Source organism: Heterocephalus glaber, unplaced genomic scaffold, assembly GCF_053883595.1.
Source record: "Heterocephalus glaber isolate CG9 unplaced genomic scaffold, H.glaber_assembly_v1.0 deba00001457, whole genome shotgun sequence".
Lineage (NCBI taxonomy): Eukaryota > Metazoa > Chordata > Mammalia > Rodentia > Bathyergidae > Heterocephalus > Heterocephalus glaber.
The window spans coordinates 40,327,245-40,355,184 of record NW_028258305.1 but is presented as its reverse complement, the minus strand read 5'-3'; the positions used below and the strand labels follow the sequence as shown (position 1 = coordinate 40,355,184).

General features: G+C 46.9%; 1 protein-coding gene across 5 annotated transcripts; it reads left to right on the top strand.

Moving 5' to 3' along the window:
* The first annotated feature begins 1,548 nt into the window (after window positions 1-1,548).
* Window positions 1,549-23,279, top strand: Gckr (glucokinase regulator). 5 transcript variants are annotated; one of them, XM_004839207.4, is made up of 19 exons: window positions 1,552-1,755; window positions 2,061-2,216; window positions 2,370-2,438; window positions 3,086-3,154; window positions 3,522-3,595; window positions 3,951-4,017; window positions 4,187-4,240; window positions 5,248-5,342; window positions 7,645-7,750; window positions 9,060-9,178; window positions 9,628-9,726; window positions 9,999-10,096; window positions 10,416-10,492; window positions 11,243-11,339; window positions 11,522-11,619; window positions 11,707-11,799; window positions 19,681-19,830; window positions 22,428-22,562; window positions 22,891-23,279. In XM_004839207.4, exons 1-19 carry the CDS (start codon window positions 1,696-1,698, stop codon window positions 23,059-23,061), a joined length of 1,887 nt encoding a protein of 628 aa, XP_004839264.2. In that variant the 5' UTR covers window positions 1,552-1,695; the 3' UTR covers window positions 23,062-23,279. The 5 variants fall into 5 exon arrangements, with proteins under 5 accessions (XP_004839266.2, XP_004839267.2, XP_004839264.2 ...); XM_004839208.4 differs by having other exon boundaries at window positions 1,555-1,755; window positions 11,707-11,790; XM_004839209.4 differs by lacking the exon at window positions 2,370-2,438 and having other exon boundaries at window positions 1,549-1,755.
* The last annotated feature ends 4,661 nt before the right edge of the window (window positions 23,280-27,940 follow it).

The window sequence follows — 27,940 nt, the reverse complement described above, 5'->3', positions numbered from 1 at the left end:
GTCCCGGCGCCGGCCGCCGCCTTCCGCAGAGCCGGTTCCGCGAGCTCCGCCGCAGCCGGCCGGGACTTGCGGGCGCCCCGCCCCGCTCCGCCCCGCCCGCCGGGGTTCTAGCCTCCGTTACCCCGCCCCTCACGGGCTCCGGGGCTCCGCCCACGACCCCCCCAATGGCGGCTCGGCCCCCGGCGTTCTCTCCGCGCTCAGCCGCCGGGACTGGCGGGGCGCGCGCGGGTGCGGGGTCTCTGCACCTGGCGGCGCCCCCCTTTCCGGGATGGCGTTAGCCAAGTTCGGAGGAGGAATTCCATCTCCGGTGTGGGAAGGGGCTGACCGGAGAGGACTCGGAGTGGTCGACATCATTGCTTTACCCATCTCATACTTGTAGACTGCGTCAGTTTAAGTCTCTTTCCCATTCATAATCTGATTTGGTTCTGTTCATTTTCTCATTCATTGTTGCATTTATTCGGCCAAATTTAGTGAGCAGCCCGTCTGTCTGGCATTAGGTTAGAAGCTGGAGACAAAGCGACTGTTAGTGCTGGGCTTATAGGGAGAATTGGAGAGCAAAGATCCACATTCTCACCGCCCCCCTCCACCCCACCCCCCCAGCCCTGACGACTGTGTGGCTTAGGGAAATTGGTTAATCTGCACCTCAGGTCTCCCACCTGTAAAGCAGAGCTTATGAATGAAGCCTCCCAGGGTTGTGGACAGGATCGAATGAGACAATTTGGGGAAAAACCTTTATGAATCTTACCATACTGTGTGAGTGAGTGATTATTATTGGTTGGCTCTGACTTGTTAGTTGCTTCATTCATTCAAAAAGCACATAAGTGCTTAAGTTATTTCATACTTTGGCTGAGTATGAAATCTGGAGAATTTGAGTGTCTTAGTTCAGCCAGATGTATGATCTTGAGCAATGACTTCACTGCTCTGAGTCGCTTCATCGTCTGTAAAATGGGGCTGTCGATATTGACTTCCGAGAGTTGATGTGGCCAGTGAGGTTGGTGGATGAAAAGTGCATGGCTCAGTGTAGATAAATGGTGGCTAACACTGTATTTGTATTTAGGGCAGGTTCCTTGGTTCTCATGCTCATTGCAGCATTTCTATTTCTGTGGCATTTTTTTCTCCTTCGATGCCCAGTTCAGTGCTTGCACACTTGGACTCTGAAGCTTCTGTTTGCTTCTGAGAAGAGAGGGTAAAATGGGCCAGTGGGGCAGGGAAGGACAGTGTGTGCTGAGCATGTGATCAAGCCATGGCCCGGGTCATCTGACTTCTGCTGACCCCAGAACCCTGACCTCTGGCCTCCCGGGGCATCCTGGTCCCAGAGCACTCTTGCCCAGGGATTCTCAATGGCCTGGGTGTTGTCCTGCCCACCCAGGCTCTAGGCTTTCCAGAGGAGAGGGCACTGTGCCCAGAGGGCAAGCGCAATGAGCCTCCATCTCTTCGGGGGGCAAACAGAGGCTGGCAAGTTGAGGTGCAGGCAAAGAGGACCAGGGGCTCCCAGGACGGCTGGGGGCCTGGTGACCAGGACAGGATGGTCCAGGAAGAAGTGCAGGGGGTGGTGCTCCGAGAGGCCAGTGCTCCTAGGTTAATCATCTCTGTGGCTCAGATAAGCCTCTGCCAGCTGGAAGCAGAGTCACTGTGACCAGAGGGGTTTGTGTGACTCAAGAGGCAGACAGGACGGTGTGACCACAGCAGGGGACCATGCCAAGCACAAAGCGGTTTCAACATGTGATTGAGACCCCCAAGCCTGGCGAGTGGGAGGTGAGACCCCTCTCGGTTTTGGTCTTCTGCACCGATTCCTAGAACTGTTCTTTTTACCTGGGCTTCCCTTCTCCCTGGGTTTCTGCTCCCACACACACCTCCCTTTCCCTCCCACCTCCCCCTGACCTTCCTTCTCTAATAGCCCAGAGCACCAAGTGCAGGCTAAGTGCCTGGTGTGGTGTGGTGTGTGTCTGTGTATAAGAGAGAGTCCGAACACCGTGCCCGCTGCCACTCCCACCCCAGCTCAGCGGGCACAAACGAAGCCTCGGCTTCTTGTCTCTATCTTTGTCCCTGCTTTTTTGTAGCTGTCTGGGTACGAGGCAGCCATGCCGATCACAGAGAAGTCAAATCCACTGACCCGGGACTTGGACAAAGCAGATGCTGGGAAAATCGTTCAGTTGCTGGGGCAGTGTGATGCTGAGATCTTCCAGGAGGAGGGGCAAGCCATGCCTGCCTACCAGGTAACCCAGGCTCATCCCCTGGACACCCATCTCCACCTCAGCCTCTGCCCTCCCAGCCCGTTTCTCCTGGTTTGGAAACTGAGAGCCCTTTCTCCTCCCACTCCAATTTACACCCTCCTGTCTTGGCTTCTGATTCCCGCCTGTTCCCTGCAGCGACTGTACAGCGAATCAGTTCTGACCACCATGCTGCAAGTGGCCGGGAAAGTGCAGGAAGTATTGAAGGTACTGACCTCCACTTGCTCCTGCCTGAACTCCTATTTCCTTCTACTTTCTCTGTTTTGATCACCATCCTTCACTTTTGTAGATCTCACTTCTCCATCCTCCCAGTCTTTCCTTTTGGATCCTTATTGTCATCTTATTAATCAGTAATAATTATAATAACATTAGCTAAATTAGAATTGACAGTGCACTTCCACACCTATTACCCTCACACAAGCCTGCGAAGCTGATGTAATTGTCTCTAAGTTTCTTTACACACATGCACACACAAACATGCACAAGCACGCATGCACACACGCGCGTGAGGAAAATCACAATAGCTTGCTGAAATGCACCCAGCTAATAATTGTTGGATAATGCCACTTTTACTTTAAAATTTTTATTTAGGTGACTACGTTGTTGTCAGTCCCTTCCAGAGTAAACAAGGGATTGATAAGCAGTTAAACCAGAGATGGGAGTCAAACTCCAGGTTCTTTCTCCAATCCAGTGTTCTTTCTGCTGCATCACAGGGCCTGTATTTTATTCAACTTTGTGATGAGAGGAAGGATAAAGGAGGCCCTTTAAGTTCTCTTCCATTACTAACAAAGAAAAGAACATATATCCCTTGGCCTAGCTGGGCCATGGCGACCTAGGCATCTTTCCTTCCTCAGGAGCCAGATGAGGGGCTGGTGGTGCTGAGTGGAGGGGGCACCTCTGGCCGGATGGCATTCCTCATGTCGGTGAGTACCCTGGTCCTGTCTTCGTCAGTCTCCTTCTGGGGATGAGCCCTAGGACCATAAAGCTCATCATAGTTAAGTTTCCAGGTGGGCCCCTGTTAGACCTGGGCTCCACGTGTCACTCTCTTTCTCTTCCCACCATGGATCCCATTTCTCCTGAGCCCACGGAGACTCCACCAGTCTGTTGCTGATGTCCCTACACCCCACACATCCCTAATTAACCATCTCCACATAGCATCTGCAGAGCAGATTCCAAGTAGGACTGGGTTAAGCACTGCCCTAAGAAAATCATTCTTTCTGCTAGGAGTTGAAAATCCAAGTTGTTTCTTCACTATCATTACTTCTTTACCTCCTTTCCCCCTTGACACAGGTCTCCTTTAACCAGCTGATGACAGGTCTAGGACAAAAACCTCTTTACACCTACCTCATTGCAGGAGGTGACAGGTGAGTCACCTTGGCCTGAGCTGTTTGGTTTGGGCTGCATATGTATTTTTCAGAAACTGAATTGGAATGACTCTAGACAAGTATTTTGTCCAAAACGCCTCAGCCCCCATCACTCCTTACTGCCCTCCATTTGACACACTGCACCTACTTAGGGTGCCCAACTGGCCCTTGTCGGTATTTGAGCTTTTTGACTCTATGGAGCAAGCATCTATCATGATGCCCATCAAAACAGTGGGTTCTCATTCAGGGACAGTTTCCTTCATTCCCTTCCCTCGGCGTGGCCTTCCCCTTCCCCAATAAACCATAGGCTTCTGCTTCCCAATGAATGTCCTTGACTTTGAATATGCCTTCTTAGGTCTGTGGTGGCCTCCAGGGAGGGGAAGGAAGACAGCGCCCTGCATGGGATTGAGGAGCTGAAGAAGGTGTGTGCTTTCCACTAATATTTAACTGCATGTCTGATGGGGACATAAAAGCCCCCAACACTTGGCCCAACCCTGTCCCCTCACCTGGGTCCTGGCCCTGATCCCTCCACACAATAGGTTTGTACCCTGGAGTCCCCCCAGTGGTGCTCCTTTGTCTGTTCTCTCCTAGGTGGCTGCTGGGAAGAAGAGGGTCATTGTCATTGGCATCTCGGCGGGCCTCTCTGTAAGCGTGAAGATAGGCAGAGTGGATCAATTTTATAGGGAAGAAGGGGTAGGAAAAGACTGGCAGAACACTTGTGAAAGGAATTTTCATTTTAGCTCATTTGGATCCAGTTGTATGAATGTGAGAATAGGGAGAAGGGATCCGTTCTCATAATAATTGTGCAGCAATCTATCAACAACCAAGATAGACAGACCAGTCCAGGGGTCAGCAAACTATGCTGGCTGCCTGCTTTTGTAAATAAAGTTTTACCAACATGGAGTCGTTTGTATTTACACATATAGTCTATGGCCTCTTTTGTGCCACAACTCTAGGATTGATAGTTGGACAGAGCTCAGAGAACCCACAAACCCTAACATTCTCTGGCCCTTAACAGAAAAGCCTGTCCTCCAGACTAGCCCTTTGCTACCTAACAACGATCCCTGCACCAGCAGCACCAGCATTGAGTGGGACTTGTTAGAAAATGCAATATCTCAGACCCCACCCCAGATCCACTGAATCCGAATCTGAATTTTAACAAGATTCCCAGGTGTTTGTTTTGAGCAGCCCTAGGCTAGGTGACCCCGTGTTTCCTGTCAACCCTGTAAGTTTCTGATTCTAAGAATCCAGTGAGCAGAAACCCAAATCCCAGCTGGTAGGAGCTGGATATACACAAGGAGAGCAGTGTGCTGAACAATTCAGTTCAGCAATTTCCAAACTTTATCCTGTAGGAGATTACCTTGATGGTGCTTGATGTAGCTCTCTTGGGGTACTTGTTAAAAATGTGCTCCTTGGGGCCGGGGATTTAGCTCAGTGGTTTCACCGCCTGCTGCACAAGCGCAAGGACCTGAGTTTGATGCCTGGTACCAAAAAAAAAAAAAAAAATGCTCCTGCTTCCAGTTCGGATCCAGTGGGTCTTTACTGGGCCTGGGAATTTCTGACAAGTATTCTGGGGGATTCTGAGGCCCAGGGGCCTTAGGCAGCACTCAGAGTAACTCCCTTGTCCGGTCCTCCCCTCTCACTGCCACCAGGCGCCCTTTGTGGCAGGCCAGATGGACTACTGCATGGACAACACAGCTGTCTTCTTGCCAGTCCTGGTTGGCTTCAATCCCGTGAACATGGCCAGGTGAGACTTCTGTAGGGACTGGGCAGCCCTGGGCTCGGAAACACATCAGATAGTACAATCACAAAAGAGGACAGATGCATAATGGGGTCCCCCTAAGCTGATGAGGTCATTTTTGTTTGGTTGGTTGATTTAATTATTCAATTCTTGTTTCAGAAATGCAGGCCACATAAAATACAAGGTGGCATACATTCAGAACAGAGATGGAAAAGGCAAGGAAAGAAGGGCTGGAGGAACAAAATTGGGGTCAGGAAAACGTGCACCACAGAGATCTGTAGTTGTCTCTGGGGCAAGCCCATAGCATCTTTTCAAGGGAGTAGTGGCGCCAACTGACCACCTACACCTCTGTCCAACTCCCTTATTTTCACACTCTCCTCATCACTTGTGGTGCTCTTGTTTCCTTTGGCTATTGAAATCTAGCCCCCTTCCTTCCCTGTGCTACCAAATCACCTCCCTTTATTCTCTGTCTAAATTCCCACTTTGTCTGATCTCAGAGAAAGACAGCATATCAGACCAATAGTGTGCAGCTGAGGTTCTGTGTGTGAGTTTCTTGGGGATTGTTAAAAAGTAGGAAGAAAGAAGAAGAGCCAGGTGTGGTGGCACACGCTTGTGATCCCAGCACTCTAGGAGGCTGAGGCTGGAAGATCATACATTTGTGCCCAGCCTGGGCAATTAGCAACTTAGCGAGACCCTGTCTTAGGATAAAAAATAAAAAGGGCTGAGGGTGTAGCTCAGTGTGAAGGCCCTGAATTTTAAAAAAGAAAAGAAAAGAAAGATAGATTGATTCTTAGCCCCTGTGTTAGAGGCCAAGTTTGTTGGTTTGGGGTGATGAATTGAAATGTCCATTTTTTTTTTTTAATTTATTTGGTACCAGGGATCGAACTCAGGTCCTTGCACTTGTGCAGCAGGTGGCAAAACCACTGATCTAAATCCCTGGCCCAAAATGTCCATTTTTAGATGTCATCCCTAGAGATTCTGACATGCAGCCAGCGCTGGGGACTCTGCTAAATAAACCACTGGATGAGCCACCTGGTGACAGGCTTCCTGTCAGTGGAGGAACTGCAGCAAAGGCTGACTGTGTAGAGCAGCCTTATTATTTACTAGCAGTGGTCTCAGGGAAGCAGATGAGCTGAGGTGCTCTTCCTAGTTCCAGATTCGAGGCTTATAGTATAATTCATTCAAAGGTGTAAGTGAGTCTGAGACACTCCTAACCCTGATCATTTGGCATGGAGGACTCTCCTCCACCAAAAATATATTTGCTGCAGTTGATGCTAATTTCAGGCCCTGTGACTAAGTGAAATGAAGAATTTCAAACAATGTAGGCGTGGATATCTTCCAGTTGTTCTTTAAATCAGTGGCTCCCAAACGTGGCTGATCTTCAGAGTCATCAGGGAAGCTTTTAAAGGTACAGAGTTTTGGGCTTCCTTCCAGAACTGCTGAATCTGAATCTCAGCTGAATCCACTGTCCACAAATGGGTAGTTATTAAAACAATGACAGCAACAGAACTCCTCAGATGATTTTGATGTCCCCTCAAGCCTGAGAATCTTGATTTTAAACCATATAATAGGGGCACTGTTTCCTCTCTTTCTGTTTCAGTCTTTTTTCTTTTCCTTTCTTTTTGGTACCAGGAATTGAACTCAGGACCTTCTGCTTGCCCCGGCCCTTATTTCAGTTTTTTTTCTTTGTACCGGGGATAGAACACGGGACCTTTCGGTTTCGAGGAAGGGAGTGGAACCACTGAGCTAAATCCCTGGCCCCTCCCTTGAATTATTAACATATTGCTTCGTTCCTGGTTAATTCACTCAATCTTTCCCATCATAGGCGCAACCAGTTTTTACCTTGCAGCTCATTTCCCTCATTAGGGACTGTCATCCCTCCCTCAGGCAGTGCGCGTTGGCTCTTTGGAGGCATTTCCACAGTGAATTTCCAGGAATGGGAAGGGCTTCTAAATGACCCTAATAGGGATGACAGGCACCTGCTGGGGCCCTACTGAGGACAAGGTGGGTGTGGCCATGGTAGTAGGTCCTGTGCTAGAAGTAGGATTCAAGAAGACTCTGGTCTCCACGCTCTGGTTCTGGTCTTGGGCCGGAACTTTAAACTTGAATGTTGGCTTTATCGGGACTTCCTTTATTAACCCTGTCCTTGGGGACACAGAACCCCAGGAGCTCCAAAGCACCTCTCTGTATGACATTGTTGACTCTGATCACTGTCTCTGTGGGGTCCTAGAACCTGACTCCCAGCTGAGGACCCCCTTTCAGATCCTCACAGATGACCCTGCCCGCTCTGTATCTCTTTGGACCCTAGAAATGACCCCATTGAAGACTGGAGTTCAACCTTCCGGCAAGTAGCAGAGCGGATGCAGAAAATGCAAGAGAAACAGGAAGCGTTTGTGCTGAATCCAGCAGTTGGGGTAGGGCTGCCCTCTCCTTTCTCTGCACCTCCCCCAAGCATCTGGGAGTCGCTTGCCACTTGCTCAGGACCTCTGATTTAAGTTCTGTTTGTCAAGTCAATTCCTGAGGCATTCTGTGTCAAGTAACATGCTTTAAATGAAATCCTATTTTCCCACTTACTTTTCACCTTAAGGTGTTTCATCTTCATTCCAACTCTCTCTCCAGTCAGTAGTCAAACATTTTAGTGATCTAGAGCAGTTTCTGTTTAAAGGAGTTTTGTCCCATTAGTTTACAGACACCCTTAACTAACCATGGTTATGGCTCATTCGATGTCTTTTATATACAACATTTGAATTTCAAATATAGGCTGTAAAAATTGGAAGGAACCAGCACTGTGGGAAGCTGAGGCAGGAGGATCACAAGTTCAAGCCCAGTCTTGACTTAGAGAGACGTCTCAGCATAAAAAATAAAAAAGGCCTGGGGATGTAGCTAAGTGTGAAGGCCTTGTGTTCAATCCCCAGTACTGAAAAGAAGACACAGTTTTGTTGTTCTGCCTTGGTCCGTCCTACTCTTCAGGGGGTGGGGCTTCGTAGCCTGCGAGGCTCCTGCTCCTTTTGGTCTCCTCTGGGCTGCGGGTGCGTGTCACTAGTGCCCTCCACCCTTACATGGAACTTGCCCGAAGCCTTGCCCTCCTATGCCAGTGGCGGGCTCATCTGCGATACTCTCCTTGGTCTCCCTGCGTGAGACAGGAAAGCAATATTTCATGCTACACGTGTGCTCATCTCTCTTTCTTCCTCTCAGCAGCTGTTGGCTCTCAGTCTTCTTTTCTCCATCACTGCTTTCATCCTTCGCTCTGCCGTAGTCTTTGGTATACTGTGTTACGAATCTGTGCCATCGCAGTGGGTGCTTCACAGGTCTGTCAAAGCACATGGACTGCGGTATCTGGGTTGACAGGCTACCACAAAATATAATGCTGGGGAAGGTGAGGAGGAAGTTCTGAGGAAGAAAAGCACTCTCTGAAAAACCCTTAACCCAGCTGACAAGAGACTCAAGCACTCTGGCTTCCTCCCAGAGAGGGCTGAATGTACCGTGGGGTGACAAGAGGTGGCCCTTTCCTTCTCTCTTCTCCCCTCAGTTAAATCACTCCAGCGTTCCTCCTCCTCCTCACAGCACTCTGGGTGGGTGGGGGGCACCAGGGTTCCTAACCAGAGTGCTTGGCTGGGGACACTAACCAAGGTCACCAACCACCTCCCATGCCTGGGGTCACTAACTGGTGGACTCTAGGAGCATCCTGTCCACCCCACACCTTTTGTGTCCTTGCTTCCTCAGCCTGAGGGTCTCAGCGGCTCCTCCCGCATGAAAGGTGGAAGTACCACCAAAATCCTGCTGGAAACCCTGTTACTGGCAGCCCATAAGACGGTGGACCGGGGCATTGCAGCATCTCCAAGGTACGGAGGGAGGCTCTAGGCAAGAGAGGCCAGAGCCAGGCAGTGACGGGGTGAGGTGGGTGGGGGATGGCAGGTCCAGATCCAGAAGCAGGCTTCTGAGAGCTGAGCTTGGAACGGGTCAGGTCGTGCAGGCCAGAGTGTGTCCTGCTGTGCCCACCTTCCCTGACCAGGGTCTCTAACCTACCTTCCAGACTGCTCACGTAGCTCCTCATCCACTCTCAGATCGAATCTGCCCTCAAGGCTCTCTGGATCCCCCGCTTCCTCTTTCTGCTCTTTAGTTTTCTGCAGCCCTCCAGCCCTTTCTGCTCCCCCACCCTCAGCGCTGGGTGCTCCTCAGTGCAGTCTGGCTCTCCTTTCTGTGCCTCCTCCGGGCACCAACAGAACTTAGTTATATGGGAATTGGGTGTAGGGGTGCCTACGCTTTCTGAGGGAGCCGATTTCTCTCCCAGATGCCTTCTGGAAATCCTGCGGACATTTGAGCGGGCTCATAAGGTGACCTACAGTCAGAGCTCCAAGATCGCCACTCTGATGAAGCAAGTCAGCACCAGGTACCCGGATGTGCATTGGGCGGGGCAGAGGAGACTGAGAAGGTTAACATGGCGGGAGGAATGGCTCTCCACGCTGGCTTCTCTGTTGACCCCTGTGTTCTTCCATATGCATCTCTGGCTTCTTTTTGTTTTCTTTTTTTTTGGTACTGGGGATCGAACTCGGGTCCTTGCGCTTGCGCAGCAGGTAGTGAAACCACTGAGCTAAATCCCCGGCCCCTCTGGCTTCTTTTTCATGGTGACCTCTTATGTCCTGACCTCTGACCCGTCCTCAGCCTGGAGAAGAAAGGCCGAGTGCACTTGGTTGGCTGGCAGAACCTGGGCATCATTGCCATCATGGATGGAGTGGAGTGCATCCATACCTTTGGCTCTGGTGGGACCCCAGTCCGCACATTCTTCCTCACCCCACCTGACCCAGCCAACTGGTCTACTACCCAAACCCTGCCAACCAATGGAGAGTCCTTAATGTCCATTCTGCCCTACTGAATAGGCCTTTCAGTCACATGCTTCTTCCTTTGGGTCCCAACTCAGTCCTCCATCCCTCGGTTCCCATGCCATACTCAGCTATGGTCTCTCACATGGGTTACCCCTCACCTCACATCCACTTTCTGTTTCCCTGCCAGCCCCAAAGCCTGGAACTTTCCTTTCCTACAAGGCCCATCATTCTCTTTCCCTGTCTTTAAACTTGCCAGATTTCCGAGACATCCGTGGCTTTCTCATTGGGGATCACAGTGACATGTTTAACCAGAAGGCTGAGCTCACCAATCAGGTTGGAGGATGGGACTTGGGGAAGTTGTGAGGATCACTGAGGTGCAGAGGGCGGGAAGCAAGGGACGAAGAGGAGCATGATGGGATAGGTACTCTGAAGAAGCAAATATGGCTTAGAGATCTCGAGGCTTTGGGGCTGTACAGAGAGTGTGGGGAAAGTGGAAGGCTCTGGATTTATCCCCAGAAACCCGGTTCCAGTCCAGGGACTTGCTACATCATCTTGGGTAAAACTCTACTTTTTTTTTTTTTTTTTTTTTTTGGCAGTACTGGGGATGGAACCTGGGTGCTCTACCACTCAGCTACATCCCTATTCCTTTTTTTTTTTTTTTTGAGACAGGGTCTCACTAAGTTACGTAGGCTGGTCTTGAACTCCCTGGGTCAGTTTCTCACATAGCTGGGATGACAGACATGCACCACTGTGCTCAGTTTAAAACTATCTATCTACCTAGTGGTACTGAAGATTGGACCCAGGGACTTTTAAAATTTTTGTTTTGAGACAGGATTTCACTACGTTGGTAAGTTGCCCAGACTGGGCTCAAATTTGCAATCCTCCTGCCTCAGCCTCCCAGAGTGCTGGGATTATAGGAAGATGTTGCCACGCCTGGCTAAAGCACTGCCTTTGTAAACTCCGATTTTTTCACCTGTAGTCAAAAGGGCTGTATTAGCTGTCTCCTAAGGTTCCCTCCAGTCTGCAAGCTTGTGCTCTAGGGTGTTCTCATGGGAGCCCCTCTCCCACCTTCTTCTGCTCCAGGGTCCACAGTTCACCTTCTCCCAGGAAGACTTCCTGACTTCCATCCTGCCCTCCCTCAGGGAAATTGACACTGTCATCTTCATTTTCACCCTGGATGGTGAGAGGGAACATGGGAAGGGGTGGTGTGAGGAGCCGGAAGCAGTACAGTGACTCAGAGAAGCTGCCATTTTTCTGGGTCTTGGGACAGCAGCTCAGAGGGAGGCACAGGTGAGAGTACTGATCCAGGGTGGCAGGAAGGACACCTGCCCAGCCCACCTTTCCACTACACCTGTCCCTCAGATAACCTCACGGAAGTGCAGACGCTGGTGGAGCAGGTGAAAGAGAAGACCAGCAATATCCAGGCCCTGGTGCATAGCACTGTGGGGCAGTCCCTGCCGGTGAGGGTCCATCCTTGAAAGGGCCCTGGGTGGCAGTCACAGCCTGGCCTGCCTGGGCATGTCGCTCTGGGTCCTGTTTCTCTTCAGGCCCCTCTGAAGAAGCTCTTTCCCTCCATCATCAGTATCATGTGGCCACTGCTTTTCTTCGAGTACGAAGGGAACTTCGTCCAGGTATGGAGGGTGAGAGAGTAATATTTGCAATGAGGGGCTAAGAGGGGAGAGGACCTCAGAAATTAGAAAACCCAATGCTGGAGGGGAGAAAGCTTGAAGGTTTGTCTTCCCCCTACCAAGCCAGTAGATTCTTGAGTTAGTGGGTCACTAGGCAGTTTCCAAGGCCATGGGCTGCTGGGTTCAGCTTGTTCTAAGAAGAATATGTGAAAGGTCAGCATGGGCTGCCAGTTACTTATCAGATGTCCATTTGTCCTTTGGGACAAATTAGTTGCCCATTGTATAGTCGTCCTTACTATCCTAAAACTTGTAAGACACATTTTTTGGCAAGTTGCACTATGCTGAATTCACTGATAGATATTCCCTGCTTGACCATGAAATTATAATCCAAGACAAGCACTGGTAATAATCATAGAGATCACAATCAGTTTGTGCGCACTTTGCAGTTTACACTTGATCTTAGCCAAAAGGCAGAGAAGCGATTTGCACTTTGCAGTTTAGTTTGGATCAGGAATCAGAAAGTTTGGGTTTTGGGTGCTCTGTTGTGTGGCCCAGGAAAAAAGAAATCTATCTCTGAGCTTTGCTTTTCTCACATGCCACCTGCCTGTGGGGCAGAACCAGGCCCCGAAGGGTTCCCTGGGATGATGTGGCCTCTCATCCGTCATTCATTCGGCTCCTCAGGAAGATTCCTGACTTGACCCAGCAGCTCACAGGCTGCCTCAATGGACTCAGAATTCTTATGGAAACTTCTCTTGGCCAAGCAGGGGGTCCACTGTCCTTCCAATGCACATCTCTGTCTTCCCTTCCAAATGGTGTTCATTGTCACAACCCTCCTTCTTGGCACGCTCCTCATATACACTGACTTCTAAAAACCTCCTCATGTTATATGCCTCTCTGCAACTGTAGGCTCCTCTATATTGTCATAACACCTACGATGCCGTAGCCCCTTGCTCCTTATGAAACATCTCATGGATATTGTCTCAGTTCCCAGTCTCCTGAGGAATGCATTTTTTTTTTTAGGAATGCATTTAATTTAACAATTTCACAGCTAAAATTAAGAGGTTGAGGGATCGTAATCATGGACATACAGCTTAGAAATGAATCAGGACTTAAACTCAGGTTTTGTGAATCAAAGTATATGGCTTATTTTGCTATACAAAATAAATTTCATCCACATCTAAGATTTAAGATAGACTCTTTTATTCATTCATTCGAGAAATATTGCACCTGTCTGGAAAGCACAAGGTCCTGAGTTCGATCCCTGGTACTGAAAAAAAAAAAGAAACTTTAAAAACGGGCTGGGGATTTAACTCAGTGGTTTCGCTGCCTGCTGCGCAAGCGCAAGGATCCAAGTTCAATCCCTGCTACCAAAAAAAAAAAAAGAAATATTAAGCATTAGCTGGGGATTTAGCTCAGTGGTGCTGCACCTGCCTTGCAAGTACAAGGTCCTGAGTTTGATCCTCGGCCCTGGGGGGGAAAGAAAGAAATATTAAACATCTATCACAAGTCAGATACTGGGCCAGGAACCAAGGATATATAGTAGGGAATGGTAATCTATGATCTTTTAATCCTCTTTTAAGGAAAAATGTTATTGAAATAGCAACACATCTTTATTGTAAAAAATTTAAAAAATAAAGAAATGAGGGCCGGGGATTTAGCTCAGTGGTTTCGCCACTTGCTGTGCGAGCGCAAGGACCTGAGTTCAATCCCCGCTACCAAAAATAAATAAATAAATAAATAAATAAATAAAAAATAAAGAAATTCAAGCCAGGTGTAGTGGGTCGTGCCTGTAATCCCAGCACTCATGAGGCTGAGACAGGAGGATCACCATGAGTTCAAGGCCAGCCTAGGATACATAGTGAGTTTCAGGCCAGCCTGAAATATATAGGAAGACCCCGATCTCAATAAAGAGAGAAGGAAAGAAAAAAGAAGGAAAGAGGAAAGAAAAATATAGGACTGTACTTGACATACTGTTTTTACATTGCTTTTCTTCATTTAAAAATTATGCATATCTTAGGGCCGGGGATTTAGCTCAGTGGTTTCTCCGCCTGCTGCGCAAGTGCAAGGACCCAAGATCGATCCCTGGTACCAAAAAAACAAACAAACAAAAAACCCCCCACAAAACCAAAAAAAGCAAAACAAAAATTATGCATATCTTTACTAATAGACCTGTAACATTTTTAATGTCAACATAGATTTTCACTGTGTGGGTGCATCCCCATGTGTTTAACCCTAACTGGCAGACATGGAGTCAGTTAAAATATTATTTTTGGGCTGGGGATGTAGCTCAGTGGTTCCGCTGCCTGCCTCAAAAGCACAAGGTCCTGAGTTTGATCCCCAGTACCAAAAAAAAAATTATTATTTTTCTCAGAATGCTCCGCAGATGATCTTGATACACACACCTCTGGGGCATTTGACGGTTTCACTAAGGACTGCCAAAGAGGTTTACAACAAAGTGTGAGACCTCTTGTTCTGTCGCACCATCATAAAAGCAGGTCTCCGCTAATCCTCAGTTCATTACCCTTTGCAAATCACCAAAGCCACTAACCAGAACAAAAAACCTTTCCTTCCATGCTGTTTAATTTGTATTTGCTTAATTACTGTGGACCTTTACTGACCAAAGATGTGTATCTGCCATTTGATTTTTTTCTTTCTTTTTATTTGGTGGGGAGGTATCAGGAATCGAACTTGAGTGCTTGTCCTTGCAAGGCAGGCCACAGAACCACTGAGCTAAATCCCCAGCCCCTGATTTTTTTCTTTCATCTACTTTTTGTTCATGTCTTTTTGGTGTATTCACTCACTTTTTTTAAAGAAGCAGAAGAAGGATTTACTAGAGGAAGACACAGGACGCACTCCAGAGTGGAGGGTCACCCACTTTTTTTGGAGGGCATTTATTTTCTTTCTGATTTGTAAGAGATATTGTAGAGCAAGAAAAGTAGCCCTCTGTTTTATGTTTTTACTAGTTTATTATTTTCCTTTTATATGTATTTTTGATATAGAGACTTTTAGTCACTTAACTGTATCAGTCTTTTCCTTGGTGGGGTTTTTTTTTTTTTGGTACCAGAGATCGAACTCAGGTCCTTGCACTTGTGAGGCAGGTGGTGGAACCACTGAGCTAAATCCCTGGCCTTCCTTGGTGGTTTTTATCTTTCACTTGATGTTGCTTTTATCTTTCTCAATGAATTAATATTGTCAGAAAGAAGGTGGCTTCCATTAGGGCTTATAAATTATAAAGTTGTAGGTTGTGTGTGTGTGTGTGTGTGTGTGTGTGTGTGTGTGTGTTACTGGGGGTTGAACACAGGCCCTTAGCCCTGAGCTACATCCTCAGCCCTTTTTCCTTTTTGAGACAGGTTCAGGTTCTCGGTATGTCACTAAGTTGCCCACACTGGGCTCAAACTTGTGATCTTCCTGCTTCAGCCTCCCAGAGTGCTGGGATCACAGGCATGTGCCACTGTGCCCAGCTTCGCTGTAGATTTGTTTTGTTTTGTTGAGACAAGGTCTCGCTATGCAGTTCAGGCTGGGCCTGAACTCTTGGTGATCCTCCTGCCTCAGCCTCCGAGTGCTGGGATCACAGGTGTGTGCCACCATACCCAGCTTGTAGAAATATTTTGACCCAAACTGCCCCCACATTTTTATTTTTTTCATTTTCAAACCTAAAAGTTGCAGGAATGGTACAGTGAACACCCATACACTTTTCCCTAGATTCCCCAACCATATTCCGCCTTTGTTATATTTCCCTTTTCTCTGAATCATTTGGGAGAAAACTGGAGATACCATAGCACTGCACTCCAATTACTTTGGAATGTGAGCCCTAGGAACAAGGACATTTGCTTATATGACTACAAAATAATTATCCACTCAAGAAAAAGACACTTAGTAAAAGGAAAAAAAAGACGATTAGTATAGTACCATTATATCCAATCCATATTCAGATTTCCCTAATTATCTCCCTGGATTGTTCTTATTTTCAGTATCCAAGATCCAATCAAGGATGATGCCTTACATTTAGTTATCAGGAGGGGCCGGGGATTTAGCTCAGTGGTTCCACCACCTGCCTCGAAAGCAGAAGGACCCAAGTTCAAACCCGGGTACCAAAAAAAAAAAAAATAGATGACATTTAGTTATCAGGTCTTTTTGCCTTAATTAATATTTCTCAGTGTTTTTTCTTTTTATTTGTCTGACATTGATGTTTTAGAAGTCTAGACAAATTATTTTTAAGAATATGCCTCACTTTGGATTGGTTGATTGTTTTTTTTTTTCTGGTACCAGAGATCGAACTCAGGACCTTGCACTTGCCAGGCAGGCACCAGCACCACTGAGCTAAATCCCGGGCCCAATTGTTTCTTCATTATATTCAGGTTAAATTCCTTGGCAAGAGTACTGCATAGCAGAAGTTGTGTCCTTCCAGCGAGCTACATTAGGAGGCAGCTGATGTCAGCTTCACCTTTTATTGATGAGGTTGCATTTGGCCACTTGGTGAAGGTGATGACTCTGAGATCCCTCTCATCCTATTGCTCAGCAGTCTTTCACCCATGGTGTGAGCATCCATTGGTGATTCTTGCTTGAATCAGTTATTACGATGGTGGTTTCTATTTATATCCCTTCTATCTATGTCATTAGTTGACTTTCTTCTGCAAAGAAAAGCATCGTCTTACTCTCTTTTTTTCCATCTATGTTTGGTGGGTGTCATTCTGGACTCACTGTGAATTTTTTGTTGTTGTTAATGTGTTTTAATTGTAGTCGTGTTTGAACCCCGGGCTTTTGCACTGAGCTACCTGTTCTGCCCTTTTTAATTTTTGAAATTTTGAGACAGAGGCTCATTAAGTTGCTAAATTCTGTGTTTTCCCCAAAATAAGACCTAGCTGGAAAATAAGCGCTGGCTGTTACCATGGTGATGGCCAGTGTCATGCAGAAGATTACATCTACTGTTCTCTTGCTCGGTGGCTACCCTGCAATGGCAGGTAAGGCAAGGTAACTGTGGCTGCCATTTTTTTTTTTTTTTTTTTTTTTTTTTTTTTTTTTTGGTACCAGGGATCAAACTCGGTCCTTGCGCTTGCGCAGCAGGCGGCGAAACCACTGAGCTAAATCCCCGGCAGCCATTTTTGATCTCTAGTTTTCAAGGCTGATTATTTTTTGGATAGGTCTTATTATCCAAGAAAACACAGTTGCACAGGTTGAGCTCAAACTTGGGGTCCTCCTGCCTCAGGCTCTCGGAATTCTGGAATTACAGGGATGTGCCACCGTACCTAGCTTGCTTGTTTCATTGTGATGCTCAAGGTGAGAGCTTATTCAGGTAGGCTCCATGTGAAATATTCACATCCATATTTGAACACTGTTTGCTGTGTTTCATTTTGAAAAACAAAACATTTTTTCTTAGGCAAAAGGTAGCGTACCTTATTTTCCTCTTGCATGTTTTGCTTGACAAGATATTCTGAAACTCATGGAAGATCCCTTTGTCTTGGGCGTGTGTGTGTGTGTGTGTGTGTGTGTGTGTGTGTGTGTACAAGCTCACCTACTCCATCTTGTATGTAGGGCATTTAGTTTGTTTCCAACATTTTGCTATTCCCAATAACACAGTGAGTGTTCATATACTTTTGTAATATTAGAAGTGTCTCTTTGGGATAAATTCTAGACATATTAGAGCTGAGTCAATGGGCAAATACATGCGGAATACTGTTAAACGTGGTAAAGTTTTCCTCCATAAAGGTCATACCATTGACTTTTCACATCAGCAGTGTGTGAGATGCCACTTCCGGTGGCCTCTCAGAGCACTGTCCAGCAAGCGTTTGGATTTAGTCGGTGGACCTAATAGATGAGCACTGCCATTTCTGTGTAGGGTTCACTTGTGTTTCTTTTATTATATGTGAAGCTGAGCATCTTTCACCTGCTTAAAGGACTTTAGTAAATCTTTTTTTTTCCTTTGTGAACAGTTTGTGTGTCTTACTTCTTTAGTGAGTGGGCTTTTCGTCCATCTGATTAGGCTTTTATTTTTGATATATGTTGTAAATATTTTCTCTTCATTTTAACCATGCAACAGTCTGCATTAATTTTTCTGATGTTGAACTTAGCAATCTTTCTTTTACTGAATTTGGATCTTGAGACACAGAAAGCTTTTCTCTATACTCAGGCTGTACAAGAGTTTCACCCACATTTTCTTGTAAAAATTCTTTTAAAATAGGTTTAGGAGTTTAATTATTTAGTTTGTTCTTGTGTAATGGGACAAGGCATGAATTTCAATTCTATTTTTTGGTTGATTTTTTTTTGGTACTGGGGATCAAACTCGGGACCTTGCGCTTGTGAGGAAGGCAGTGGAACCACTGAACTCAATCCCTGGCCCGAATTTCAATTCTACATTTTTCCATGTAACTGTCAAATTTTCCCAATATAACTTTTTTTTTGTTATCAGGAATCGAACTCAGGACCTTGCACATGCCAGGCTGATGTGGCACCACTGAGCTACATTCCTAGCCCCATGTCCCAATATAACTTATAAAGTACATTTTTCCTGAGTGATTTTGGATGCTATCTGTATCACACACTCAGTTTCCTGTGCATTATGTCATTTCTGGACTTTCTATTCAGTTCCTTTGGTCTTTCTATTATGTGCTGCTACCTTATGTTTAATTATAGGTGTTTTATGGTATGTTGAAGACCTCGTAGGATTAGTCCTTCCATCATTACTCTTTAAGGATTTTCTTGGCTATAATTGCAGGTTTATTTTCCCATATGAACTTTCAAATGAACATGTCTAGCTCCAAATTGTGTTAACTTTAAAAAGTTTGTGTTACTGATAGTTAATGGCAAAAATGGTTAGTCATATAATGATATAACTCGAATTTAATTGTACTCTCTCCTAGGGACAGCGTGACATACAGCTTATAGTGTCAGTACATACGCTAGCCAGCCTCATTGTCAGATTTCTGTCATGCACTTATTAAATGTTTTCCATACCCTCTTCCAGGGATTTGTATGGCCAGCTATTTCAGGGGCTCCAGAATAAAGAGATAAAAGTAGTAGCAGCCTGTTTTCTTAGCCTGCTAGGACCACATGAATCCCTTTAATACCTTTGCTTTAATATCCTCATTGCCCTGCAAGTGCAGTAATAGATGTTATAGGTGCGACAAAGTGGGTGAGGTATGTGGGCCGGGGCAGGCAGACTCACAGTACCCGTGTGTGTACCTTTTCATTTTCAACATGCTTTCACGCATTCTCTCATTGATTTAAGTTCTAATTCTGTGTCTCACTATCATATGAACTTATTCAAGTTAATTCATATGTAATTCTTCATTTCCTCATACATACAAATGAAGATAGAAACACCTATTTCATAGGGGTGCTATACGAGTTAAGTGGAATTCTCTTTTTTTGTGGTACTGGGGATCAAACTCAGGACCTTGCACTTTTGAGGCAGGCAAGGTACCACTGAGCTAAATCCCTGGCCCAAGTGGAATTCATTTTTCAACATCCATCCATTGATCAGCAGCCATGCGTCAGCCATTACCCAAAAGACAGGGGCTCTGGAGCAGAATTAGACACCATCTTTCCCTCCAGGAGCTGTCATTTAGTGGATGAGTTTCAGGACTTCCACTCCTCCTTGTCCGGTACCAAGGAACAAAGGGGACATTTTGGCAAGAGCAAAACCCTACTATAGAAGGAGTCAGAGAAGATTTCTGTGTAGCCAGTAGTCAGAAGCACAAGTGGGTGAAGCTGCTGGGTTTGCCTGGAACAGCCCTGGTTCATTCCCAATGCCCTAAGATGTAAACCGTGGGCTGTTCAACAAACATTCTCTACATTTTGGTCCCTGGTTTTCCACCCTTGGTTTCTTGTCTGTCCTGCTGCTGCTGCTCTCCTGGCCTCTAATTTTTGATTGCCTCATATGTCTGTCTTTTTTAGAAGTTCCAGCGTGAGCTGAGCACCAAGTGGGTGCTGAATACAGTGAGTACAGGGGCCCATGTACTTCTGGGGAAGATTCTACAAAACCACATGCTGGACCTCCACATTGGCAACTCCAAGCTCTTCTGGCGGGCACTGGCTCTGCTGCAGGTAGGAACGTAATGGGCACAACTCAAAGTCCTGGCTGCCATGGGAGGGCATTTTGCAGAGGCAGGGGATATGTAGGGGTAAGACCAGACTTTTCTCCTCCTGCATTTATCAGGAGCATCCTCTCCTGGGTGTGTGTGTACACATAGGCACAGGAGTTGAGCTGTAACTTTTAGCCAAGAGACTTCCAGTTACAAGCATATAACAGAAACCCACCTCACATTGATTTAAGCACAAAAAAAGGGCAAATGTTTGCTCATGTAACTGAGCAATCATAGGGGAGCCAGATGCCCTAATGATAGAATCTAGAACTTTTAGCCCTTAGCTCTGTTTTCCTCTGTGTTGTTCTCATTCTCTGATAGATTTTCTCCACTAGAAGGCATAGTGGTCACGAAGTGCCAACCTGATATTCTGTCAATTTAGTGAATCTGGTCGAAGGAGAGCATTCTGTCCTTGTGATTCCCAGAAATCCTTGGAGGAAGGGCTCTCATTGGCTTGTGTGGGGTCACATGAGCACCTCTGAACCAATCACTGTCCTCCAGGGGAAGGGGGATTTTTCCTTCAAGATGGAGACAGAGGAAGGGACCACAGGTGAGCTTCAGTCAGACCTTGTGCCCTGAGCATGGGGAACAATATTTCCCCAGAGGAAAATCCAAGTGCTAGTACCAGAAGGAGGAGGAGTTGCTGAGCAGATAGCACAAGGGATGGCCTTGAATGTTGCCATCCTTGATCTTAAGGTTGCCAGTTTTAGCAAAGCAAACAACAGACAAAAACCAGTACATCCAGTTAAATTTGAATTTCAGATAAATGCTTTTTAAGTATATATAAGTCCCATGCAATAATTGGGACATATATGAACTTTTTCATTATTTATCTGAAATTCAGTTTTAACTAGATGTCCTGTGTTTCTATTTACTAAATCTGACAGCCCTGTGCAAAAAGAATTGATCTATGAACATTTAGTGAGTACTCACCAGGTTCCTAAAACAACCTATGGAACTTACTGTAGTCCAGTAGAACTACCAAGAAGGTGGGGTAGAATAATAAAGAGAAGGCTTCCCAGGGGAGGGGCTGTTTGAGCTAGGCTTGGTGGTTAGGACTTGGGTAGATGCCGGGCAGAAGAGGATTCCTGGTAGAGCCTTAGCCAAGGCCCAGAATGGGGCCGAGGCATAGTGTGTAGGGGATGCAGGTCTGACAGAGTGGAGTCATTTTACAGAGTAGTGAGGGATTTTGAAGGAGAAGGATTGTGAAAGGTTGAAAGCAGACCAGAGTTTGGACTTGCCAGATATAGGTGGAGCTGTGCTGTTGAAAATGATGGCCACCAACCACGTGTGGCTTTTGAACACTTGAAATGTAGCTAGACTAGGAACTGAATTTTTATTTTATTTATTTACTTATTTATTTTGCAGTATGGGGGATCAAAGCCTGGGATACGCTGCTACTGAGCTAAATCCCTGGCCCATTATTTCATTTGTAATTTTTTTTTTTTTTGTACCAGGGATCAAACTTGGGACCTTGTGCTTGTGAGGCAGGTGGCTGCACCACTAAGCTAAATCCCTGGCCCCATTTAATTTCTAATTTTGAGACAGGGTCTTCCTAAGTTGCCCAGGCTGGATTTGAATTTGTGATCCTCCTGCTTCAGCCTCCTGAGTAGCTGGGGTTACAGGTGTGCACTACTATATCCAGCTGAATTTTTAATTGTATGTGAAAACTGAAGCAATGTAATGTTTCTCATTAAATACAATTGTATTATTTTGATAGGTTTGCATTTCACTTAACATTGCAAATTGAACACCCAAACTGAGATGTACTGTAGTTGTAAAATATGCACCAGATTTCAATACTTATGAAAAGGTTATAAAGTGTCTCCTTTCATCATTTTTTTTTGGTACCGGGGATCCAACTCGGGACCTTGCACTTGTGAGGCAGTCGCTGGAACCACTGAGCTAAATCCCTGGCCCCATCATTTTTAATATTGCTTACATATTAAAATATTTTTAATATATTGGTTAAATAAAATACATGAATTAAAATTGATTTCGCCACTTTCTTTTTATTTTATTTTATTTTTGCAACAGGGTCTCCTTATGTAGTTCAAGCTGGCCCTGAACTTCCAGCGATCCTCCTGCCTCAACCTCCCAAGTGTTGGGATTACAGGCGTGCACCGCCACACCCAGCCACCTGCTTCTTTTTTAACGCAGAAAGTAGAAAGCTTTAAATTACAGACATGGTTTGCATTCTATTTCTGGACCATGCTGGGCTAGACAGAGGAAGAGTGACAAAATGGAAACGATGTCTACAGATGTTTTGATTGCAGTGTGCAGGGTGGATTTGGCCAGGGAGGAAACCTGAGAGAATGAAGTGTAAGATTAACCAGTCTATGGGGCTGTTGGGACACAGGTGAAAATCTGGCCCGTTTACCATTAATTCTGGTGTAGCCTAGCCAATCGCAGCCCACCACCAGCCCCTGTACCCCAGTGCTTCTTAACCCCTGGGGATTCTGAGACAAATCAGCCTTCGGGATCCAAGCCTCTCACTTTCCCAGTTCCTCCTCCTCCCTTGACCCTGGCCTTGACCCTGACCGCCCCGCTCCTCCGCAGCGGTTCTCGGGACAGTCCAAAGCGCTCTGCATTGAAAGCCTCCTGCAGGCCATCCACTTTCCTCAGCCACTGACGGATGAAATTCGGGCGGCTCCCATCTCCAGCCACATCCAGGTTGCAAGGGAGAAGAAACAGGTATCCTGCCCCCTGCTGGTCATTCGGCGACTGCGCGCGTAGCGAGTAGTACTTTCCGCAAGGGCCAGGGACTTGGCTGGACGTGGGTTTACAAAGCTCAGCGATATTCTGCCCACAAGGAGCTCCTCGTCCATGGCTGGGGCCTGATTGTGACGAGTGGTCCCGGGGTGTGAAAGGGGTGCCGAAAAGAGACCTTTCCTTCTGCTTTGGAGGGGATCAGAGAGTGAAAAGAGGTTGCGCGCGCCCTGAGGGCTTCTGACTGCGGCGCCGCGTGAATGCTCTCGCTCCTTCCGCCTCAGCCTTCAGTTCTGGCCGCCTCTTCCCCCAGGTGATCCCTGTAGCCTTGGTGAGCCTCCTCTCCCGGTGCTCCATCCCCACGGCTCAGGCGCGCGTGGCTGCAGCTCCCTCCGTCTGCGAGGCTGTGAGGAACGCCCTGGCTGGGCCGGGTCGGAAGCGCGGCGCCGAGCCGCTGGAGGCCTCACGGCCGGCCGTGCAGTGACCGGGGCCGGCGAGGGAAGGGGCCTGGCCGGGGACTCGCGTGCCGTCTGTGTGTGGAGGGTGCAAAAGCCCTGTGTCCAGGGCACCAGCAGCCCTGGGTGCGAGGAAGATTTTCTCCACCTTACCGGACAGTTCTTGGTCTTGACACAGTGGTTTCCACTTTCACTAGCTTATTCTGAACTTAGAAATAAAGCCAAGCATCTTGTTCTGGAAAGTTAACCTTACAAGGTCAGTGAGTCTCAGTACGTAGGTCAGAGGTGGGACAGCGTGGGGGACTGGGTTGGTCCCAACAACAGATTCCTGTCTGTGGTTGTTCATTGCCCTGGCCCGTTGTCCAAACCCTATTCCGGGTCCCTGCATCCTCATCTGCCGCACAGGTACACGCGCAAGTGCACACCCACACACTTCCTAGTCCCAAACGGGACACACACACACACACACACACACACACACACACACACACACACGGGCACGAGCGCGTGAGGGGACCTTGTAGATAATTCCAGGGAAAGGGGGAGAGGTCGTGCCCCTAATACAGTGTAAGCCACTCAGAAAGTGGACCTGATTAGACGCAACAGGACCCTTGCTCCTGGAATCCATCCGCACATGAGACGTGAAAGGAGGCTTGCGTCCTCTGCCCCGGGTTTGTTAGAGGAGCAGAAGGGACTCCGGGGGCGCCGAACAGAACACCTTTGGTGGTGAGTCCCAAGGAACCCTAGAAGCCTCAGATTACGTTTTAGTCTTCCGCTATCACATGTTTTGACAGATAGAGGGCGCCCTCTTCAATCCCAGACCCCTGCCCGTTCTTCAGTGCCTGAGACGTGTGGCTCCAATAGTAGAGAGCTGGCGCCCCCTTGTGGCAGAGAAACATCCAGCTCGTGGACGCCCCGAAACACTTGGGATAAAGCCTCCCCAAAGAAGGTCACTGGAATTTCTGGGCGGGATGGTGATGGTTAAGGAGCCACATTTCAGTTTTATAAGGGTAATCAATCTTTGAAAGGCAGTCATAGACCACTCCATACATCCGTGGGCCTCCAGCTTCTCTCTGAGCCGTTTTCCTGTTCTTTACATTGCTTAGACTTTAACCAACTTCCCTCTCCCACCACCGCTCTCACAGTGCCATCTGAGGGTCGCATCTTTGTCTTTCATCTGCCATGAACACTTCTTCCTAACTCCATAGCTCCTGTATGTCTTCACTGGGTAAATCCACCTCTCACCTTGACATCACGAGCAGAGTCATCAGACAAGATGTGTAGCTCTCTAGAGCCCGAGGACAGAGCACCCTTTGAACCTATAAACGATGCCAACATGCACAGTACCCCGAATCCACGTGTGCATGGGAAACAGCACAGGATTAGATTTCCCAAACACTGCACGCAAGAGGACTCTACAGCTCACGGTTCTTTTACTCACCAAGCAATTAGGTAGTATAAAGACATCAGGTAAATTTAATTATGACGTTGGACACGATATTAGGGCATCTGAACAAGGAAGGTGTACTGCTCGGCTTTGGGAGACACTGGAGGTCAGGCACACTCGGGCAGTCAGAGGAGACAGGTGACTAAGATCCTATCTCTGGCTGAGGATTTAGCTCAGTGGTTTCACCACCTGCTGCGAAAGCACAAGGACCTGAGTTCGATCTCTGGTACCAAAAAAAAAGAAGATTGGATCCCTATGCCCTAAAAACTCACAAGCACATATAAGCAGTTCTACTATAAGGCATGGAGTTAGTTTGATCCCCAGTACCAAAAAAAAAAGACACGGAGTTGAAGTGAACTGGAACACCAGGGTTAAATAGACAGCTGCCAGAACTTTTGTGGGAGATTACAGGGTAGGCCTAGAATCAGGAAAAGTTTTGGTTCTTTTTTTTGAGGCAGAGTCTCACTGTGTAGTTCAGCTGGCCTGGAACTCAGTATGTAGCCCAGGCTGGCCTGGAACTTGCAGTGATCCTGCCTCAGCCTCCCCAGTGCTGGGATCACAGGTGTGTGCCACCACACCAGGTGGGAAAGTTTTGGAAGAAAGGAAGTTGGGGTAAGGTGAAAGAACAAACAAAGAAAATCCACCACGAGGGGCTGGGGATCTAGCTCAGTGGGAGTGTGCTTGCCTAGCATGTGCAGCCCCTGGTTTCAGTCCCAGGACCACACACACACAGGCACACCAAAACTACAGCACAATCTATTGTCGACACAGGACAGTAATTATGTGAAAATGACTAATGGGCCTCACCCAGTGGTGAGGATTTTATTGGATTGAAGAAGATGGAGGAAATAATATCCTCACCAAAACAAGAAGGGATGAGGCAGAAGATATTTGGATCTCGCACATACCTCAAGCCGAATGTATAAAAAATGGAACTTGTGATCTCTCCTCCAAATCCACAGCTATTCTCCTCGTAACTTCAGTGGTCTTGGATATTAGGCTAGAATGTCAGGTAGGCAGTAAAATTAAAGCTAGATGATAGGACTTGGTAGAAGAGGAAAGGGCCTTAAGTTGGTTCTGGAGGTGGACTCTACAAACAAAGCAAAATGCCTAAGATCGCATATAAATGCAGGCTTGGACAGGGAGGTCAAATTCCTGGATTAGGACAGTCGCTGCACTTAGGTGATGCAAAATACTGCTGTCATGGGAGAGGGATGGATTGTGAGTCCCTTTGAAACTGGTAACTGGGGTACTATGGAGTGGGAGAGAGAGACAGGGAGAGAAACCCTAAGCATGTTATACTGGGCCAGGGATTTACCTCAGTGGCATCACACCTGCCTCACAAGCGCAAGGTCCTGAGTTCAATTCCTTATACTGGAAAAAAAAGTTGGAACAATTGAGCAACAAAGTAAGTAACATACTGCTGTACTGGACTATAACACAATGTGCTACAAGATAAATATACACAAATTCAAATCAATAAAAATAAATGGCTGAGCTGGGTGTGGTGGTACACACCTGTAATCAAAGCACTTGAACAGATTGCCTCCAATTCAGGGCCAGCCTGGTCTACATAGCGGGACCCTGTTTAAAAAAAAGAAATGGTTGAATAGAGTATGATGATGGCAGAAAGGCCTTTTCCACATAAGAAATCAGAGATATAAGATGACATAGATGATATAGATAAATTCCTGTCCAGGAAATGGAGTTCAATCATTCCAAACCCCTCACACCTCCAATGTGGGTTAGATTTAGGGGCTTGCTTCCCAAAACCAAAGTATGGAAAGAGAAAAATAGCAAATTTACAGTGGAGAAAACTCACATGCATGACCCTAACCACATAATTGAGATTCGTATCACTAGCTGATATCATGTATCTCCTGTATGATACGAGAAGGATATGGTTGCTACCTCTGCTATTCTCCCCAAAACACATAACCTTCATCTAAGCATAGAGAGAACATCACAGCAACTCAAATCTAGGGAAATTTTGCAAAATACCTGCCTAGGAGCTGAGGGTGTAGCTTGGGGGATTAGCTAGGCCCTGGGTTTAATTCCAAGCTCTTAAAAAAAACTCCTAAATATAAAGCGGTGCCCTAGGCTGGATTCTGGACAAAAAGACATTTGTGGACCAGGGATATAGCTCAGTGGTGCTGTCGCCTGCCTCACCAGCGCAAGGTCCTGAGTTCAATCCCCAGTACCAAAACAAAAGACATTCATGGGAAATATGAAATCCAAATGTAGTCTGCAGTTCAGTTAATAGTAAATGTATCAGTGTTAATCTTGGTTTTAACAAGTGCGCCAGAGTTATGTAAGATGTTAGTTAGGGTTCGGTGAGACTAGGGTATATGAGGACTCACTATATTGTCTTTGGCATATACAATTATTCCAAAATAAAAAGTTTATTTAAAATTAAATTTCCTGGGCCGGGAATGTAGCTTAGCAACGCAGCACCTGCCTGGCAAGCATGAGACCCTGAGTTCGATTCCTGGTGCCAAAAAAGAAAAAAGATAAGTTTCCTAACTACAGTAACATAACTGATGGGAAGGGGTAAATGGGATTAAAACATTTTAAGAGCCTTAAGTTATCCATAAAACAATAAAGTTGTTTTGTTTTGATTTTTGAGACAGGGGCTTGATAATGTTGAGCCTGGCCGGGAGCTGGGGTTACAGTTGTGTACCACGACACCTGGCTAAGACAATAGTCAAGACTTTGAGCTAGTGACAGGAGTGCACACTGGTAATCCCAGATCCTTGAGAGGCTGGAGAAAGAGGACCGCCAGTTCCAGGCCATCCTGGGCAGCTTACCAGGATCCTGTCTCAAGAAAGAGGGCTAGCAGGGGCCGGGGATGTGGCTCAGTGGTTCTGCTGCCTGCCCTGCAAGCACAAGGACCCGAGTTCAATCCCTGGTACCAAAGAAAGAGGGCTAGGGAGAGGCGAGCACCAGCCGGGCCACCTGGAGCGCAGTTCTACAAAATGCACACATTTTCTTTATCCTCTTTCTCTCTGTTTCTCTCACCACCTGCAAATGAGTTAGGCAAAACTTGGTACACAGAAAGAGGACCGAGTTCTTGGCAGGGATACCCTCCCTCCAATTATTCAAGGAAACAAAATGAGAATCTGAACCCACTCCACCCACAAGCTATAGTTTATTTTGAGACCGGGTCTTGCTAATTTGTGCAGGCTTGCCTTGAGCTTGTGATCCTTCTGTCTCAGCCTACTGAGGAGCAGAGATTATAGGTGTGGGTCACTGCACCTGGCTGAACCACACATACATGTTTTAAGAACCCCAAACTTGGGCCGGGGATTTAGCTCAGTGGTTTCGCCACCTGCCGCGCAAGTTCAAGGACCCGAGTTTGATCCCTGGTACCAAAAAAAAAAAATTGCAAAAAGAACCCCAAACTATACTTTCAGTCTGGATCTTCTCTAAGAACTCCAGGCTGGCATATAACTAGTACATGC